At 47.5% G+C, this 19,202-nt stretch overlaps 1 protein-coding gene across 1 annotated transcript; it reads right to left on the bottom strand.

Annotated features, from left to right (window-relative positions):
* Positions 1-9,132: 9,132 nt before the first annotated feature.
* LOC116431983 (uncharacterized) lies at positions 9,133-14,049 on the bottom strand. Its single transcript, XM_076365671.1, has 4 exons — positions 13,809-14,049; positions 11,576-11,781; positions 9,840-10,135; positions 9,133-9,289 (listed from the first exon to the last, which is right to left on the bottom strand). Exons 1-4 carry the CDS (start codon positions 14,047-14,049, stop codon positions 9,133-9,135), a joined length of 900 nt encoding a protein of 299 aa, XP_076221786.1.
* Positions 14,050-19,202: the final 5,153 nt, after the last annotated feature.

Below are 19,202 nucleotides of genomic sequence, written 5' to 3'. Positions count from 1 at the left end.
CAGAGGCGCAATCTAATTAGAGGGGGACCGGCAAAGGAGTGCTCGTTATCCAGCGAACGGGCTTAATAAGTTTCGCGGGCTGTCTACGGAGATAAGGGCCGAGGTTACAACTCGGTTTGTCCCGAATCGTCGTTTATCTTGGACGGACGCCGAGGAGATCGAAGGAGGACGATCGACGAAGGAGAGGAACTCGGGTCTCGCGAACTTCTTACCTGAACCAGCGATCTTGGCGCGTACAGCAGGATACTTTGGCCAACGCTGATCAGCGACAGCAAAACTATCGGAGCCAATAGATGCGACGATGGAGCCATGGCGTGCACACGGACGCTCCGGGAATCGCGGTATTTAACCCCGGGTCTCGCAGGAACGTTCGATTCTCGTTTTCGGAGGCCACTGGTCAACGAACCGGCGCCGGTCGGCCGGTGTTACCTAGGTGCACGTGTCCACGAGTTAATGGCGACGCGATAATGAACGCTGGACCTCGCGTCCCAGCGCGATGTTTGCGCTTCGCAAACCTTTGTAACCGTAAATTACGTGCCGCTGAAAAATCCTCGACTGTTCTCGAGAGCCGGAATGATCGAACGATTTTTACGGAATTTCCGAGCGTCCGCTAACGAATCCTTTGATAATTTCCGCGCGTTTTTTCAGCCCGATTACGGAAACGCGGGGCTGTTGATTATCGTCCCGAACTACCGTGCTCTGCGCGACAGCACTTTGGCCTGCCGCACCGAGCCGCTTTGCCGGGCGACTGCGGGCTCGACGGAACTCGTATTTTATTCGATACTTAATAAAATCCTCTGTCGAACCGATCATTTTCCGTTTCATTTTAGTTCCTTCGAATTAGTCGCCAAACCGTCCCGTATTAGCATAATCATCCGCAGTCTGGCTCGCGTTCCCCTCGCGCAGTGCAATCGACCCGATTTTCCCGGCTGACTTGTTTCAAAATCTCCTCTACGTTAATCCGACTCTGCTCTGCCTTTACCAATCGCAGGGCTCAACGGGGATACGGAGCTGGCTTATCGCGCATCTACATAAATTATTTCGTGTATCATCGAATTTCCTAGAAAAACCGGCACTCCTTCAAATTTCTCTTTCTCCCAGTGCATCTTAGTTGACATAACGTTTACCGAAGATCGGAGCTTCCGAATCGCTCGTGATCAATTGCGATAAAAAGATCAACGCGGAGTAAAAATACTTAACAACGTAACTAGATAATATTGAAACGCTGGTATTGTGATATAAAATCATTCGTAATACAATTATGTCTAATGCCATTTACCTGTTATGTAAAATAATAATTAATATCACGTATAACAGAGAAGAAAAGGTGTCGAAGGGAAATCTGCATGAAGGTCGACCGACACGAAAGCTCGCGTTATCAGAAGGTTCGGAGGCTGCTTGGAAAAGCGGCGCGCGCGATTCATCGGCGCGTCAGCTTAAACCCCGCGCCAGCGATAGCGTTGTAAATCCAATAATTGCCATGGGGCTGGGGCCGTTAAGCAGCTTTAATTAATTCCGTTTCCAGCGTGCCACGATTAACGACCGAAGTTGAATTAAAATCTCATCGGAGGACACTCGCTGGTAGGGTGTTCTCTCAGCCCCGCGCCCTCCGCCGTTCAGACTTCGTTGCGGCGCGTTTGAGTTTCGCGTTTCATCGCCGCGATCCTCTATTTCTTAACGCTTTTACCGAACGCGCCACGCGCAAAGAATGTGCTTCCCCTTTGAAGGGTCGGGGTGAGGGTGGAGCCCTGTTCTTAACGCTATTCCGAGCGTTTCCCCGGCAAAGGCGACATCCTCGGTAGATCACGGCGATTGGCTACGAATAACGAGCGCCCCGATCCATTTCATTCGTATCCCTTTACCGTCCTCATTTCCTCATTCCGCCTCCTCGGGATTCACAGAAATTTGCAAGGAAACGCGAGCGGCCGACCGACCTTCCTCTCGTTCCTCGGACATTCGAAGCTACCTACACCCCGCGACAAAATGATAAGACACACGAATTTCCCACTGAAACAGATATGTTGGATCGTTTCTAAAGTTTCTGTTGTTTTATTAACGCGTCAATTTCCACGAGAATATTCACAACTTACTCTTCCATAAGGCAAACGATATTAGAATTCATTATTAATGGTTCCCTATCGTGACTGTTAAGTTGCACTATTGTTTAGTTCGTCGTGTAACTAAATCGATTTGACACTAGTTTCTCTTTCTGGTAATTATTTCAAGCAATTTAGGAACTTTAGTCATCAGTGACCGTGGCGGTGAACGTGTTAATCCCTTGCGCTATCATTCAGCCAGACAAACTCCGGTCTATAATAATATGCGATATCTCACTCGTGACATCTATGTTTGCTTGGAAATTGTGATTACGGATGAGTCTTGTTTAACTAGTGCCATTTGATACACAATGGATACGCGATATTTTACATTTTACGTCGTATTATTGAATTATGGAGTTCATTCTAACCTATCGTTATCTTCATTTCTCCGGAATTAATGTCGTCCCTCGAAACTTTTCACCGGACTAAATATTACGGTCCTTTCTTCGTATCGCTAACAAAGGACCGCTCTATACAGGTCTATGCGCGATACCTTTGTGGGTACCTATCAACGGCTCCGGGAAATACGAAAAATCCGGGGTTGCCCTTTCATTTTGCCGCGGGGTGTACCTTTTGCGGGGAATCAATTTCGATGAAGCGAGTTGGGGCTTGCGCGAGCTAGCGCGACGCGTACACGCGAAAATGGTATAGCTCTTGGCGTCCCCGATGCAAAGAGCATCGGTAAACTCGAGCCGAGAGGTCTTCGACTCGTATTTTACTTTAGTTTCTTCGTTGACTTTGCGATTCGCATCTTTCTCCTCCTCCTTCTTCTGCTTCCTTCGAAACGGATCCCGGGATAAGTCGGGTCCCAGTCCGAGTTTCGTTATTCCGTTTAGAAGTTTCCGACAAGCAAATTTAATTGACGGCTCGCCTCGCGCGGAATATCTCGCTCTTTCTCCCTCTCCGTCGCCGAGCTTTATTATTTCGCGAGATTAACGAGAACGTTATCGGGAGGGTTGGCGATAAATAAAATAAAGGGGACACGGCGAACAATGGCGGGAACGGCAGCACAACGCGGCTGCGAGAGAAAGGGGATAGCTGGCACGCAAGCTTCGAGACTTTCTCTTTTTTTCGAAACGGGTCTGAATTTTTCTTTCACCCGAATGCTCGTCCTGTCGTGTAATTTCAATTTTTCTGAAAAATCCAGCGGATAACTGTGCGTTCTCCTTCCGTGGAACCTTGTCTACCCACTCATCGGGGTTTTAACTGCGCAAAAGGACTTAATCATTTAACACTAAACCCAGCGAGTAGTTAAATTGACTTTTTCATGTTCCTCTATAAAAACTCCAGGAGTGCTTCTATCGAGACTTGAATTGATTTATAATTCAGTTTGCGTTTCTTCATCACTAACACTGCCAGACGAGTCAAATTGACCCGCTTCAGAATTTTTATTTTGTAAGTATTTCAATTATGAAGGCGTTTTTGTGACAGATTTTAAACTAATTTTGTTACAGATACAAGATAGGCCATTTGAATCTCATGATACGTATCCTAATTTTTATAAAGAATTGAAAATAGGTCACTCTAATTACTCGGTAGTTTTACTGTTAATCATTTCTCCGAGCAACATCTCTTACCTTTTCAATAATTACATAAAGAAGATCCCAGGAATCGATCATGTTGACCCGTCTGGTAGTTTCAGCGTTAAGCTTCGAACTACGACTGTCAGCAGTTCAATCGAGAAAGCGTTTTCGATACGTTGAATACATGTAGATACTTCTTCGAGCACCGACGATCGATTCTCCGTTTCACGCCACATTGTTGGAACCATAAGCATCGCGGAATCGTTCACATTCCTTATGATACATTATTACTCACCCGTTTCCCGTGTCGTTATTTATTCAAGCATCGGTTCCTCGTTTATTTTATCCCGACGCGTTCGAGGAAGGAAACTGTTGCTCATCCCTAGAAGCGTCCTCCTGATCGCTGATCTTGCAATTATGGATCTCGAAGGTCTCGCGGACCCGATCGCGGCGAAATTGTGCAGCTGCGCGGCTGCTACCGTCGAAACGGGGCTCGGGAGACAGTTCGGAGCCGCGCGGAATGCAAAGAGGACCGACCGAAAAAACTGAAAATCTCCCGGGACGGTAATTGGAAGGAGACAGGAGAAAGACATTTCGAAGGTCCTGAATTTTAGAAGCGTGCTGCGACGTGATCCGATTACACTGCAGCCGGCGGAAGACGGTTCCTTCAGGGTTTCGTCGTAAATTACGATAGCTTACTGCCTACAGGGTCGTTCCGCTGGACCGTTCGTTGTTCGATCGAAGGGCACGTCCTCCCTGCGTGCTTCGCCGGCTCGCCTCGCGCCGGGTGCGCTGCATTTCTTGAATATTTCAGCTCGGATAATAGTTTTCGCGAGATTTCCCGCTTCGGTTACCACGGGCTCGCTTTTATTCGATCCGGCCACGGAACACGGAGAAACTCGGGGATGTCGCGGGGAACGATAGGTTAACCCTCGGATGATCCAAGACAATCGTCGGAGTTCATCGTTTCGATCCATATCGGGAGGTTTACATTTTCCACGGCTTTACATCGATTTATCAGTCCCTAATTTCGATGATAATTCACCGGTACTTAGCTCTTATTCCCTTTCTGGAACACGACGAGTCTGGTCGCACGCTACTTTCCTCAAGGGATAATCGCGTTCCCTCGCATTCATCGCGAACCGTGAATCGCGTTCAACTGGAGTAAATGCATCAGCAAACGGAAAGCGTTCCGTGGAAAGCGCGTCCCGCAGATATCTCGCAGTACGTCGAAGAATCCCAGGCGCCCTTCGCGAGGGGTGGCTCGTTTTCCCCGACCTTTGCACTTCATTCTTCCGTCGTTACTTTCTGGCGGTGTGCGCGCACGCTGCTCCGGAAAACTGGAACGAAAATACAGTGGAAGGAGCACGTCCCGAGGAGTCGTTCGCACTACCGTGGCTTCGCAGCAGACCGGAATAGTAATGAACAAAGTAGACCAATCGATCGGAGCTTGACTGATTTTCGTTCGTTCCCTTTGCTCGCGTATTAATTCGCTCGATCCTTTTTCCATTTATTTATTCGTTCAGAAAACGTTACACAAAGCGATACAAATAGTTAACCTTTAACCGTAGAAGTACATCTTGAGGTGTGTCAAACTTTCTTCTCGCACAGTTAATTATCGTCGTTTAGTCTTAACTAACCAGTAGCATTGCCTTTGTGTCAAATATAACATCGCTTGAGATATCCTCAATTCGGCAGTCAAAATTGATTCCACCGTAATCGAATTTATCTCTCAGTGAGCTGATCTTCCGATTCGATCGCTCTTTTTCCAGTAATAATACCTGTACAAATTTTAGCTCCGCAACTTTCAGGATCAGGTAAGTTTCATATCGATTTCGTATTTCGTGAACAGTAGGATCCTGTTTCCAGTCGTCTCGCGTTACGCGCGGAGTTAAGGGCGCATTGGGTTCGCACGAGCTTGGAATGACGTGAATTTACGCTTCCGAGTTCTGGGAAAAAAGAAGTTCACTCGGCGCAAGGGGAACGGCACTGTCGCCCGCGGAAGCGAGCGGCCTCGCGAAATATTCAGTATTTTCACGCGCGGCGGGTCGCGGCGTCGGATTACAGGCCGATCCTTTTTCTGTTTGCCGATATATTCCGCATACCAACGCGGAAGTCCTCCGCGAAAATTATGCGTGGCCGAGCGAGATTTGTGTCCTCTCCGCGGAATTCGCGCGCCGAATGATAAACACTCTTCGCGGTGATAATCGAACGTTTTTATTGTATCGTCGCGCGGCTCGAATATGAATTCTTCCGCGAGGAGAGGCGTCGAGCAGTGTTCAATTAACTCATCGATCGGTCGCGCCCTGCCATTGTTTCGGCGTCTCGTGATCAAACCGAGAAGAAAAGCCTCTTATCGCGGAATCAGGGATCTCGATCGTTCGCGCGCAATCTGCGATGTACCGTCCGTTGCAGGGAACCTGGCACTCTCGTCTGAGTGGTCAGATTCAAAGGCACACGCCTTTCCCACGCGAATATTCGGTTCTGGTGTATGATTCGCTGAGGCGTTCACGCACATTAATCGGGTCGCGCGGTGAAGAGTGGGGGGAGCCGTTACCAAACTCGCAATTGGATTTCTCGGAACGACTGTATCCGCCCCTATGACTACTCGAGTGCAAAGTTCGCTGCAACGCACGGTACGACTATCCGAATTGGTCAGCGGGACCGTCGCGAGAGAGAATACGTTGGCAAGAAAATAATTGGCGTTAAAATCTGCCGGTTTACCGCGGGAAACGTTACTCTCCGCCGAGGATATCATTTCGTTCGTGTGTTTTTTCCCTCTTGTATATTATACACGCGTGCATGGCGCAGAAGTCGATCTTTCTCGTTCAAACCTCGCCCTCTCGCGTCCTCTTTCTCTCTCCCTCTGACACACTTTCCTTCGAGCTTTTAAGCGTTACGCTACTTGGCTCACCCTGCACGATAATGGACTATGCTTTTTAAAGTACTATAACACCGGCTATTATCGTTTTGCAACCGGTTCACCGGAGTCCGGCGCGATGGAACTTCCTGGGATACGGATTTCATCCGTTCCTCGATGCAATCGATGAAACTCAATGCGCGCGAAGCGTTCCGTCGAGGAAACGGCGCGCGATCAAGCTGGTCGCGTGCCCAGACTTCGCGCGAGGCGTCGGACAGTTTGACGAAATCGTCAAACACTTGGTGTTTCAGGGAAATATAGATGTTTCTGTAGTGTTGTACTACTTTTCTGCTTCTACTATTATCGTAGAACGAACATGCATCAAAATTTTGAAACTATATTTTTCGTATAATTCGGTGAGCTTTATTTGAAAGTCTCGAAACTTTCGTTACCGAAAATATTCTTTAGATTTTTGTCTATAGTCTATAATAACACCTGTTGTTGGTGGACTCGATTGCATCGCTATATTTTCGATAACATATTTCTATTTATAAATCTACAAAAATTGTCTTGGAGTGTTTCAGTTGTTTGTAATCGAGTCCGACAACAATGAATGTTTTACGACAAGGAGTTTCGAAGCTAGCGAATAACTGCGCCATTTTGTAACATTTTGGCTTAGAAGAAATGTAAATATAGAACGGAAGATCACAGTTGTATACACAGAAGTTTTCACCTCCAAAATTCCTACGTTTTATCAATGTATAAGACGTCTTTAGGGGTACCCTTGTGCAAAAACACGTCAAAATTTCAAGATTGCATGCGGACGGATATGAAATTTCGAATTTTGTAATCTTCAATCTGCTCGGAATCATGAGGTAAGTTTACATTCTCAGACAAGTACGAACAATATTCTTAATTTAAAGAAATGCGAGAATGGTAAAAAAAAATGATGATTTGACAGAAAGATACAAAAAATATCACTATGTATACCTTGCATTAATAGAGTCGCTATTTAAAACTGTTCTAACGTAAACTAAAACGATAACATCTTTCTGCGAACAAAAATCTAAAACTAAAAATTTTACGTGAATTTCGAAAATCTTAAACAAAATTTACTAAACTGTAGGCGAAATATGCTTTTACCTTGCAAATACATATTCGTTTTGCAATAACATAGCAGACGTAGACAAGTAATGTAACAGTACAGAAGCAAATTATTTTTCTGTCAAATACCCAATGTTTGACGGTTCCGTCACACCGTGCGTCGCGTTCCGTCCTTTGCTAATTATAACAAAAGTTCGCCTGCATTTCCAGCGTAATTAACGCGGTGATGCGGCGCAACGGTCGCTAACGCGCGCGAAATGGACCAGGATCAAGAGTTGCCCGATGTTGCTCGCATTTCTCTCCCCGTTCCTCTACGCTTTTCCCCTTCAAACGAGGCGGGAGCAGCTTTCTTTCGTATTTATGGAGAGCCGACCCGCGCTTTCGATGTATCCGGTATTCTAATCGAGACTGTAGTCTCAACCTAGCCGGTTCGTTTGAAGCGCACCAGCCCCGCGAATATCGTGGATTCTTTAATTTCAGATTCCGAGGAGAACCGCCGCGCCGCGTAGCCCGGCTCGGCCGGAACTCGGCGATTGCTGCGGGTACTTTTAGGGAAATGAAACTTGGGCCGGGCCAGCTCGCGGTGAAATGCTCGCGGAACCCGCGCCGAGTTAAGAAATTCTTTCTTGGCAACCGCCGACACCTTGAGAAACGGCGGGCCGTGAGGGAAAGACGGATTTCAGGTATCGTTTGAAGACAATCGAGCGTCGACCGGGTTCAACCTGTCGGAACGTTCGCGATTCTCTGGAATACGCGGTTTATCTTTATTTCTGTACAATTTCAACTTTACTACAAGTCCTTCCCAACGATCATACGATTACAGTATTATACAAATTATATGTTAATTGAGAAGGTCGAAGTTACGCGCGGATTGCGTTTGACGGAAGCCTAATCAATTAATCCTAGAATACAACGTTGCGAACGGATGACCGATTACAATAACCGGACAATCCTGTTTCTCTGTAATATTTAGAGTTCGTACTTTCAAAAGGGATAACAGATACGCCATCATTATCATCTAAAATTTCGACGTTACCTTTCCCCGCTGGAAGTTCTGCATACTTCAAAAAATCCTCGTAAAGAATCAACGTTGAACGCCGCGATTTCATAGAACAAAATACAGAAAATGGAAAAGATACCAAATCCTTTGATTAAATTATTATTACTGCACGTTCATTTAGCTAAATGTCACCGCATCAGCTAGCATGATTTATAATATAGAAATGTTTTCAAATAATCATCGTTTAATGAACCATAGTAATTTGATTTAGGTGTCGTCGGTGATCTCCACAGCATTCAACGTGTTAACCTGTAATAGTGATCCTGCATCTCGGCCAGACACGCAAAGTTCACGCAGCTGGTAACAAGTTCCGCGGGAAGAAAACAAGCCTGGAGGGTTCCGGCGATCGCGAATGCGGCCGAGGGCGGACGGGCAAGACCTCGGTGGACGATCCGTATTTCCGGCGGCCTCCCGACGAAGATGATTCGAGGCGTGGCCCTCGCGTGCGCCAGTTCCATCCGGGATCCGCGTTTTCGTTGTCGGCGTTCACGAGATCACCGTGGAGAACACGTCGAGCAGGCTTCTGCGGCACTCCGGATAAAGGGCGTGGCAGTTTTCGGCCGACACCTGCTCGCCCAAACGCTCGGCCGCCCGGTACTCCCTGTCCCCGTACTCCTCGTACTCCTCCTCGGTGCTCGACGGCCTGGAATTCCACGGAATTCACGAGTTTCGAGCGTCCGATCACGAAGAATCGAGGATCGATCGCTCGCGAGAGAGATCGGGCCGTGCGGGGGTAGAGGTGGGGTGGAAAAGAATTCGGGAGCGGGCGCTCTGGGTCGGGACGTGGGCGAGAGAGCGCGTCCGTGGGGTTCGCGGGATCAATAATACGAGCGAATACGCGAGAAACCCGCCAAGTTATTTCGCACCCCGGCCCCGTTAATTGATCCTGCGTTCCGCGGACATCGTTTAATCCCCGTGCAGCCGCGCGCCGCGCACTCCTAATCCACCGTTACACGTTATGTCATCGGAGCATTGATTCAATGCTCCGCTGCGCGGCCTGCCGCCGATCTTCCTCTCGCGCGGTGTACGCCGAGTTGTCGGAGAGTCGGCGCTCGGGCTCGAGGCAAGAGGTTTCGCCGCGAGTTTTATTCGCTGGTATTTCGTTTATAACTTTACGAGCATCCACCCACTGCGATGAATTAGACCCGCGTTCCTTCCGAGCGCAAAACTCGCCAAGGGCGCGGGAAACTTACCTGAACAGCGCCTGCAGCAGCTGTCCCAGTAGGCTGTGCTTGTCGTCGAAAGGCACGGACGCTGCCTCGCAGATGGCTTTCATCAGACAAGCCTTCCCGCCGAACCCGTACAAACCTGCGGCTTTTTCCAAGATTCTGTAGACGCTCCATCTGCTGTTCTGCGCGCGGGAGTAGTAGACTCCCGGCTCAGTGAAGTCCGAAGCGTTGGCCGGCATATTGAACACGATCTTCGCGAAGTAGCCGACGATCACGCTCTCCCTGTCCAGCTGCAACGGCGTCCCCAGGCCGAAGATCAGCTGTCGACATGCGTGACGGAAACCGTGAAACTTTTACGGAGTAATTTTCCTCGGATACGGGGAATTCCGCAGCTAAAATCCAAGTCGAAACCGCGGGAACGATCTACCGGGGCGAAACGATCGATCTCGAAGCGGTTTCGGCCGGGCGAACGGTTCGAACGAATAATAAGAAGCTCGGAAACGTTTATTTCCGAGCCCTATCTCAGTTTCTGCAGGTGTCCGTCCCTCTTAAACCCCTTCTGTGAAACGTTTCCGTGAAATCCGTCGCTGCTGGTCGACCGTCTCCGGATACCGAGCTGGTTCGGGGTCGCGAGATTCGATCGGAAAAGTCGCGGTTATGGCGGTTATTCATAGGGGGCGTACCGTCCAAAGAGGAAATTGGATGAACCGAGATGGGATCGGGTTAAGGTCCAACAGCGTCCGAGCGCGTTCCCCTCCCCGCGTCGTCCGCGAGCGAATCGAGAAACCGCTTGCCCGCGGTATCTCGACCGCATTTCCGTCGAGCGTTTGCCAGAGGAATCGTGAACCCGCGGGCGAACCGTGCCAGTGATGTTTACGGATGCCTGCAACGCTTTTTCCGAACCAGAGATATCACTCTCCGGACGTCATCTTCTCGATACCGCAGGAATACATCCACCGAATCCCGATTCGCCTAGATTATCGAGGAACGCGCGAGACGTTACTCTACCAGCCGAAGATACCGATGCGAAAGCTTCAGTATCTTTTTATTTCTTTCAGAAGAATCACGCAACATTGACACTAGAACTGCCGAATGGGTCAAAATTACCCGTTCATGAATTATTCTTTTACAATTATTGATAAGGCAGTTGATGCTTCTTTGCGGAATTACTGAAGAAATTGACTTAGTAACATGCAAATTGAATCATAAGTAATTGAAATCTCAATAGCTGTCTTAGAGTCCCTATAGAAAAATTTGAAAATTTCAATTTGACTGCTGTAGTTCTAGTGTCAACGCTAAAACCACGAGCAATTGAATCGACTTTTTGAGATTCATCAATAGAAACTTGAAAAGTGCATCCATTGAGACTTGAATTAACCCATATAATTCAGTTTGCGTGTTTAAATAATTTTAGTAATATCTCTGAACATCTGTTATATTTCAAATAATTGCAAACTGAGGAAATAAAGAATGGGTCATGTTGTCCCGTCTGGTAGTTCTAGTGTGAAGCAACCGAATCTACTTTGTGCAGTGCTTCAAAGCAAAATTTCAACACATACACATACGAATTTCTATAAGAAAATGTTTCACTCGTTAAGATAATCACCTTCGTTAATCCGCCACTCTTTCCCAAAGACACCGAGGCCTGCTCTCCCGATAAAATTCGTTTTTCCTGAAGTCTATCAAAGACCGCGCGAAGTTCTACGGTAATCTAATCTGAAAGCTCTTTCCCTTCGTTCTTTCCCTTCACTCGTACTTACGATCAAAGGTGTATCGTTATCGCTATCGCCGTCCCGATTATTAGAAGCGGTAGACGGGACCGGGACTCGGTGGTTCTCGGCATGTATCGATCTCGATTGGCAGCAGGCCGACGCTCGATGGAAAAACGCTTGACGCCCTTCCACCTCGCCCTCCGCGAATCTCGTTAAACTGTCCTCCCCAGACGCGCGCGCGGCTCGAAACGATTCTCCGTGGAAATTCGCGGTTTTATCGAAAATTCATACCGGGCCACGATGCCGTGTGTACGTGTGCATGAATATGTATAGAGCGCCGGCACAGCACCAGCCGGGCCTGGCGCACGTGCGCGCGCGGCCTGGATAGAGGCGGTATCCACCTGGCGCAGAAATTGGATGAGCCCTGAAAAGGTCAGGTGGGTCGCGTTAGCCGCGCGATACGGCCCCCGAAACACGCCAATCGAACCGCGCCGGCCGAATCTTCCGGGACCGATTATTATCATTCGCCCCGTTCCTCCGCGATTGCGATCTTAATCGGCCAAATAGATTTCCCGCGATCGCCGATGGACGTTCTATCCCTTGCTCGGCATTCGACCGGTCCATCGAATCGCCGTTCGCAAACGCGCGAACGGAAGGGAACTGCGCGTGTTCTGTTTATCCGTTTATAGGAGTAGTTTGAAAATAGAAGGATACGACGCAGTCCGGCCGCCTGTGGAATCTTCAAATTCGATTATGCACATAATGAAAATTGAAAACTAGCAATATGTTGCTAAGTAATCTGCTACTTAGTGATAAGAAAACATAGTGATTTTCATTTGAAATATCAAAACTCTATGCAAATAAATTCGTGTCTCTATACAACGTTGGAGTAACACGAAATATCCATTGTTGAAAACCTTCATAATATCCACGTGATGTAACAAAAATATAACCATATGTTTACCTCTGTACTTTACTACCCTTGTTCGAAGCGTTTTATTGTATCACTTAATTTATCGAGCTTCGTCCAGAAGGCGGCTGTCCAGCCGCACTGTGCGACGAGAGGAAAAAGTGTTTTCGTAGAAGCACGCTAGGAAACGCGATACCGGTGCAAATTTGCTAGATAGGTGTTATTACGAGGAGGATCCGTCGGTTGGGAAGCGAATCGCGCGAAAGAAGATCCTGACGAACCAGAAATTCAAGTTTCCGAGGGAGCCCGGATCGGTCGGTGAATTCCTCGACCGCACAAAGCGGAATCCGGTGGTCCGGGCGGCGGATTCGACTGGAGATCCGTGGGGCGCGTCGGTGCCGCTGGTCACGGTCTCGTTCATCCTATCAAGCCGCGGCGGTTGTAATCCGAACGGCGACCATTTCCAAACACAGTGGATGGAAAATTGGATGAGCCTCGGACATGTGGCTCGACCAGGAATTATTCAAGGAGCGGCCGCACCGTAAACGCCGGACGGTTTCGCGCGACACCACCCCTGACCCGAACGTTTCTCTTTCGGAATAATTGACTGGACGGATGATAATCGAGCGCGGATTCGCCGCCGGTGCTTACCGGGTTGCTCCGGGCGACGCGCAACGCTTTTCATCTTCCAGCTCGCTTGCAGCTCGACGCTCGACGTTAATGGGTACTCGTTTTTAGGCGGAGACGATCGCTCGTTATCGTCCGCTGCCGGTCCCGTCGTGACAACGCGATCGTAACCTGTTCCTCCCTTTTTCTCTCGCTTCTTCCGTTCGTTCGCGAAAACGCTCGGTCGTCGTTGGCGATATGAAGATAATAGTAAAATGAATTTATCGCGGACTCGTCCATTAGAGCTAAATTTCGCGACATTGTTGCGTTTGCCTTGTTTTTACTCGCACTTTTGTTATAATGTTCCATTACGTTCGGTAAAGTGCTTCCGTCGATGAACTTATTACTATTATTATTCAATCTTAATTATAAATTTCTCTACAAGCATGAACTCGCGGAGATTGGGCAAGCGAACGACAGTGACAATCGAAGGAGAAACGGCGGCTTCTCGGAGAAAGCGGAAAGGAAACGATCGAAATAAACGATTACAAGACAGCCATTCTAAAAGCTAGCGTCGCGAAACGTATTCCCCGATAGGTCTGGCGCAAACGAGACCGAAAGCGTGTAGCGAGTGAGATCCCCAGTTTTCCGATACCGCGAGCTCACGAATTCGTCCCGAGCGACGGAAGAAAAGCGGAAGCCGATGCGAAGCACTTGAGCGACGCGCGGCTGAAGCCTCGATTGGCCGCAGAGATGGCTGATTACCCTCGTCAGGCGGGATCCGTGAGGCTATACGTACCAATAACTGCGAGTCATGGGGGAAAACAAGGGCTCTGGTTCGCCGTGAGGGACTTTCGATCAGCCCGGTCCCGTTCCTCGCCGTGGAATCGTCGCCATCGCCTCCATCGCCGCCACTGGAGCCGCCGCAATCGTTCTCCGGAGTCTGCGACAGACACCGCGACAGGCAAACGAGCAACAGCGTCAGGAAGACGTTCGTACCAGTCATCGGAGCGGAGCTTTACAGGCCCGGAGCGACGGGAATACTCGCGAGGCGAAGTCTGCAGCTCGGCCAGCTGGCACCGATCCTCGAATCTCCTCGAGCGAACGTTCGACCGAGATATTTCGCGCGGGAAACGAGTCTTCGCGGTACCGGTCGGCGGAAGAGTAACCGGTCCCGTTCGAGTTTGTCGAACGACACGCGCCGACGTCTCGCCTTCGTCCCCGGAACGGTTTGCTCGTTCAATTGTCCGTGGTTCTCGTCGATGGGCCAACTAACTCGCGGAGAAGACTTTGGTAACGGGAAGCCTTGTTAACGCGTCGCTCCGAAAGGACCTCTTCCCGTCCCTCTATGTTCGCCTGGCCGTCTACCCTCTCTCCATTTGGATCTTTGATTAGTCTTTGTTTGGCTTTCGAATTCAACTCGGCCGTGAACCCCTCCGCGGCCTTTAATTCCCGCTGATGGGCATTATTCGCGAGCATTGAACGTTCTACTCTACGACGCACCCGGCTCCGTTTCTGCGGACCGTCTTCCGTCTGCCCACGTTGCAGCGCCGACCGCAACGCCGGAATAACGTTTTCGGCTCCCTGTGTGCCGCGCTGCTCGCCACCGTAATTTCCAGACATGGTAAAATGTTCGCGAAGCGCTCGACAGTCTGCCCCGCATTAAATTGAATTACAATCCCCGAACAACCATTTTAAAGATAGCCCTCTCTGTTCCTCTTTCTTTTTCCTTCTTTCCCCTTCTCTCTCTGTTTCTTCGGTTACGTACACGAATCTTTCTCTGGCGAACGCGAGCACGCATACCAGCCTTTATCTATGTCGGTTAAACGATGTCCATTTGTTGTTCCTTATCCGGCGGGCCGAGACGTTCGAGCAGGAAATCGAAAGCTTGTCTCCATAGCGTTTCGCCCGGAGAAAAACGATGGGTGGATTTTCGGTGAATCGCTCGGCGGATATCGCGGGAAAATTCCCCGGGAAGCGCGAAATATTCTCCTCGCGTGCCCTTTAACGCCGCTAAACGAACGTCTCGCGTGTCGCGCTTGCATGGAGATTTATTCGACGGTATTGAATTCCTACTGCGATTTTTCTCTCGACCCCCCGTTGAGCGTACTCGCGGAACCGGAAACAAGAGCAACGGAAGTCTTCGGCGTCCGAGTCGAGACGCGCAACGCCGGTCTCCCCAAGTTCTCGCGGCCAGTTTCCGCTCCGTGAATAGTTCGAAAAACTCGCCGCAGTGGTAACTGATTACTGCTCGGCCATTAGCCTATTAGCGGGTGCTGTTTCCAGTGACGGCGAAAACTCTTGGAACGGGAAATCTGCGTTAACACCTTGCCTTATGGTTTATTTCTCATCTGTGATCAATAGAATAATTTTGTCATTAAGCCTAATCGGACCACGATGTAACTTTGAGTCACATTTGAACTTTTCACTTCAATTTCGATTATTTCATATTGCATTCCCAAAAGTTTTGTTTGGGCTTTGAAAATTTGGTCCCTACAAACAAAAACAATAACATTTTAATCATTCCTTTTATTCTCATAAGTGACTGAGAGTCACATTGTGGTATGATTCGTTACAAAAACACGTGGTACGATTAGGGTGAATAATGTATTGAAAACAGAAAAATTGTATGCATATTCTACGTCCACCTTTGCTCTAAAATATAACAATTGATAACAGAAACATATTTCATTTTAATTCATAAGACTCGAGTAATATTTATTTTTGCTATACTTTATTTAAAATTCTCATCACGAGTCTCACGCGTTATTGTCAGCCAAGGGGTTAACTTGCCACAGAAATTTTTCCATCAGCTGTCGATCGGCGGGGAACTTTATTGCAATTCCGATTCTGTCACGCGGCCGCGGCTATCGGCCGCTAGTCGTGCGCTTGATCGTTCGAAAAATGCGCGCGGCTCTCCGGGAACGCGAATTATTAGTCAGTGTCCATGAAACGAATCGGAAATCTGAGGCTGCGGTGGACAGACTAACGAAGAGTATTTCAGCCCTGATTTCGAAGTAATTCGACGTTTCCGAAATTCTTGAGATCCAACTTTACACGTTCACGACCAGCGTCGCACATTTACGAACGTTGTTGTATCTCGCGCAAAGAAAATGAAATTACTTTCATCTGCGCTCGCATCTGAAATCGTAACGCATAGTGCAATGCATAAAAAACTGACGCAACTGCTCTCTCAGGTTTTATTTGTGTTTTACACAAACGATTTGTTGCCCGTAACTAGGTATTGTACCTACAAAGTCAACTACCGGGAGGAACGCTGGTCGCGAACCTGCTCGAACATCCAAGAATCGACGAGCACCGAAACCTATCCGGTTGTTTCCCCATGCGTACGTATCGGAAATGAATTCGAAGTCTCGACAGGCCATCGCTACGGTCGAGGGAGAGGAGAAAGAAGAACCGGGCGAGCCAATAGTTCGCGAGGTTCCCGATAAATTGTGGGAAGATCGTCCTCGCGAGTGGTTACATCGCCGAGTTCCTCATTTTCGCGTAACGAGAATCATCGACGATTAACTCGGTCCGCGGAAACGAGCGAAACGGAGGGACGGGCCGCGAGACGGGCGATGGAACGATAGGATAAAGAGAGAGAGAGAGAGAGAAAAAGGGAGACAAGGATCGAGTGAAAGAGAGACCGCGAAGCTCAAAGGTTTCGGCCTCGGTGGCGTTGTAACGACGCGGAAGTAAAATCGTATATTGTCGGCCCGTGTTAATTACCACGAATGGCTTTGCCCTGGAAAACCATTCTCCCCGTGTCCCGCGTCCTCCCTCCATCTCTCTCTCTCTCTCTCTTTTCCTCCAGTTTCCCGGTCGGACTCTCTCGGTCACCGGCGTCACGGGCCATTTTTTTTTCCCCCGCTCCGGTCGTTCTACGCCCTCTATAAATTTCAACCGGAGTATTTTCTCTTTTACGTGTACCTGTTATTGAACGAGAGAACTGCCAATAACGTCGGATAACTGCGTCACGTTTCGCCGCGAAACCCCGTTCACCCTCGCCCGCAACCTATCATCCTCCCGCGCCCCTTTGCCGCCGCGCGCCCTGTTCCGGCGTCCTGGCGCGTCCTTCCTTCCCTTGATATTTCTAATATCGTACGACATCGGGACACATAAATTACCACCACCGGCAGCTTTCGATACAGTGTTTCGTTCCAGCCGCAGCTTTCTGCCGCCTCCTTCCTGTGAACCTTTCTTTTAACACGCCAGCGTTTCCTGCAGGGGAGGTTCGTTATCACCGGCACGGAACCGACCGATCTAGCGCCGCGCGATTTATTTCGTATTAAACTGTAGGGGGACGCTTCGGGCAATGCCGTTAACCATCCGGGCACGAGAATCTCTTGAGCGTCTGGAAATTCCTCCCACGAGAAGCTGAATTATGCGTCGGTTCCCGAACACTGGAACTATTACATAGATCAAACGAGCCCATCTTGGATTTATATTTTTACTAGTCTTTTGAACATGTACGCGACACTCCAGAAAATTCTTTGTTTCATTCGCTAGTCAGTGCGCTAAATTGTCAGTCCGATAGACGAAGTAAAACGCTTAAAGCGTTCATTACCATAATCACATATTTGTAACGGCTATAATCCTATATATTACATAATGAAAATGAAATTAATCCTATAGACATTGTTAATAGAAATTATAAACTGAGATATTATATTTAAGAACTCAATGACTCGACTCAGTTTCATTTGTCTAATATTTTGTTTAGATTTATTTGATTGAAGAAAATATAATTGAGGAGACTGCCACCGAAGTAAGCGCTGGTAGTGAACGTGTTAACTCCTTGTCTACTTTAACGAGTTTCACTCGTGATCTAAATTTTGGACCAAACATAAGTATCACGAGTCGACTCGAGGTGATAATACGAGTAAGATCACGGTCGCTATAATTATAGGCCAAAATTTGTTCGGTTAAATGCTATGACAAGGGGTTAAGGATCCACGAGGGCTGAGCACGCGTAACGTTCGTCTAAATTCAATTTCGAAATTATATTTGTGGTGAAACTATAACTTGCTAAATATATCAATATTCTATTTCTACTTTACATTTCGTTTTACGCCTACATGTTTAATATTAGATTTACGGAACCCTTAAAATTGACGGATGCTGAATTTGTTAAACATTATTTAGTAGCAGTTTAAGTCGATCTTGATTCACGCAACTATGCCAATACACATTACAATACTCGAATTTTGATGCTACGATTCTCGAAATCCATAAACACGTAGTTTTCTAGAACTAGTAGAACAAAGTAACTAGTGTTAATGATGCTGCGAGACGAGCAAGCGAAGCGAGAGATAGACAGAAACGAAAAATTAAAAGGAATTTAACCCATTGTCGCACACTTTTAACTTTAAAATCGTGTCCAGGAAAGCAGTTTTTTTAATTGTTTGTTTTGACTTGTTCAGGTCATGAAAAATCGTACGCAAAATCAGCTTTCATGTTATCTAGACTGTTACGTCATTTTTGTCCAATGTATTACTGAAGAATGAACAAGTGAATGCGTACTAATAATATTTCTGTTTTCATGAACACGTTCGCGTGTACGACCCACACTTTTACAGTTAAGTAAATCTGTTTTCAACGTACGCCTTACAATTTTTCAATAGTACAAAATCATAATTAGCAAATTTTAAATTCTTCATTTTTCAATGCGAATTCCAAGCGACCTGAACGGAAACTTCAGCGTGGGTCATATACGACCCTTGGCTCACTATTTATTTTCGCCAATAAGCTCGTGGAATATTTTACTACCGACAATTTCGAAAAAATGCAACAAAATCGTTCATTCTACTGCAAGTGCAAAATTCCGTTTGAAGATAATACATTGATAATAGCAAAACAGTTTGCTTTGATCCGTGGGTGATGAACAATATTGATTAATGTTAAGTTAGTCTAGAAATCTTCATCGCGAGTCTCACTCGTCATTGTACGGCAAGGGGTTAATGAAAATATGCAGGATGGTTATAAATTGCTTACATATTGCCAAAAAAAATGGACGACTATAGCTGTTTGCAGTAATGGGTTAACCTATTAAGTCCCATGAAATTTTTTTTTTTTAATTCTTAGATGGAATTTTGTATTTCGAATAATGAGTGTCCATACTATCTTGGAGAAATAGTGAAAAAAATCTGACATATT

The sequence above is a fragment of the Nomia melanderi genome, chromosome 3, assembly GCF_051020985.1.
Source record: "Nomia melanderi isolate GNS246 chromosome 3, iyNomMela1, whole genome shotgun sequence".
NCBI lineage: Eukaryota > Metazoa > Arthropoda > Insecta > Hymenoptera > Halictidae > Nomia > Nomia melanderi.
The sequence above is the reverse complement of the archived record's forward strand: the minus strand, read 5'-3'. Positions and strand labels throughout refer to the sequence as shown.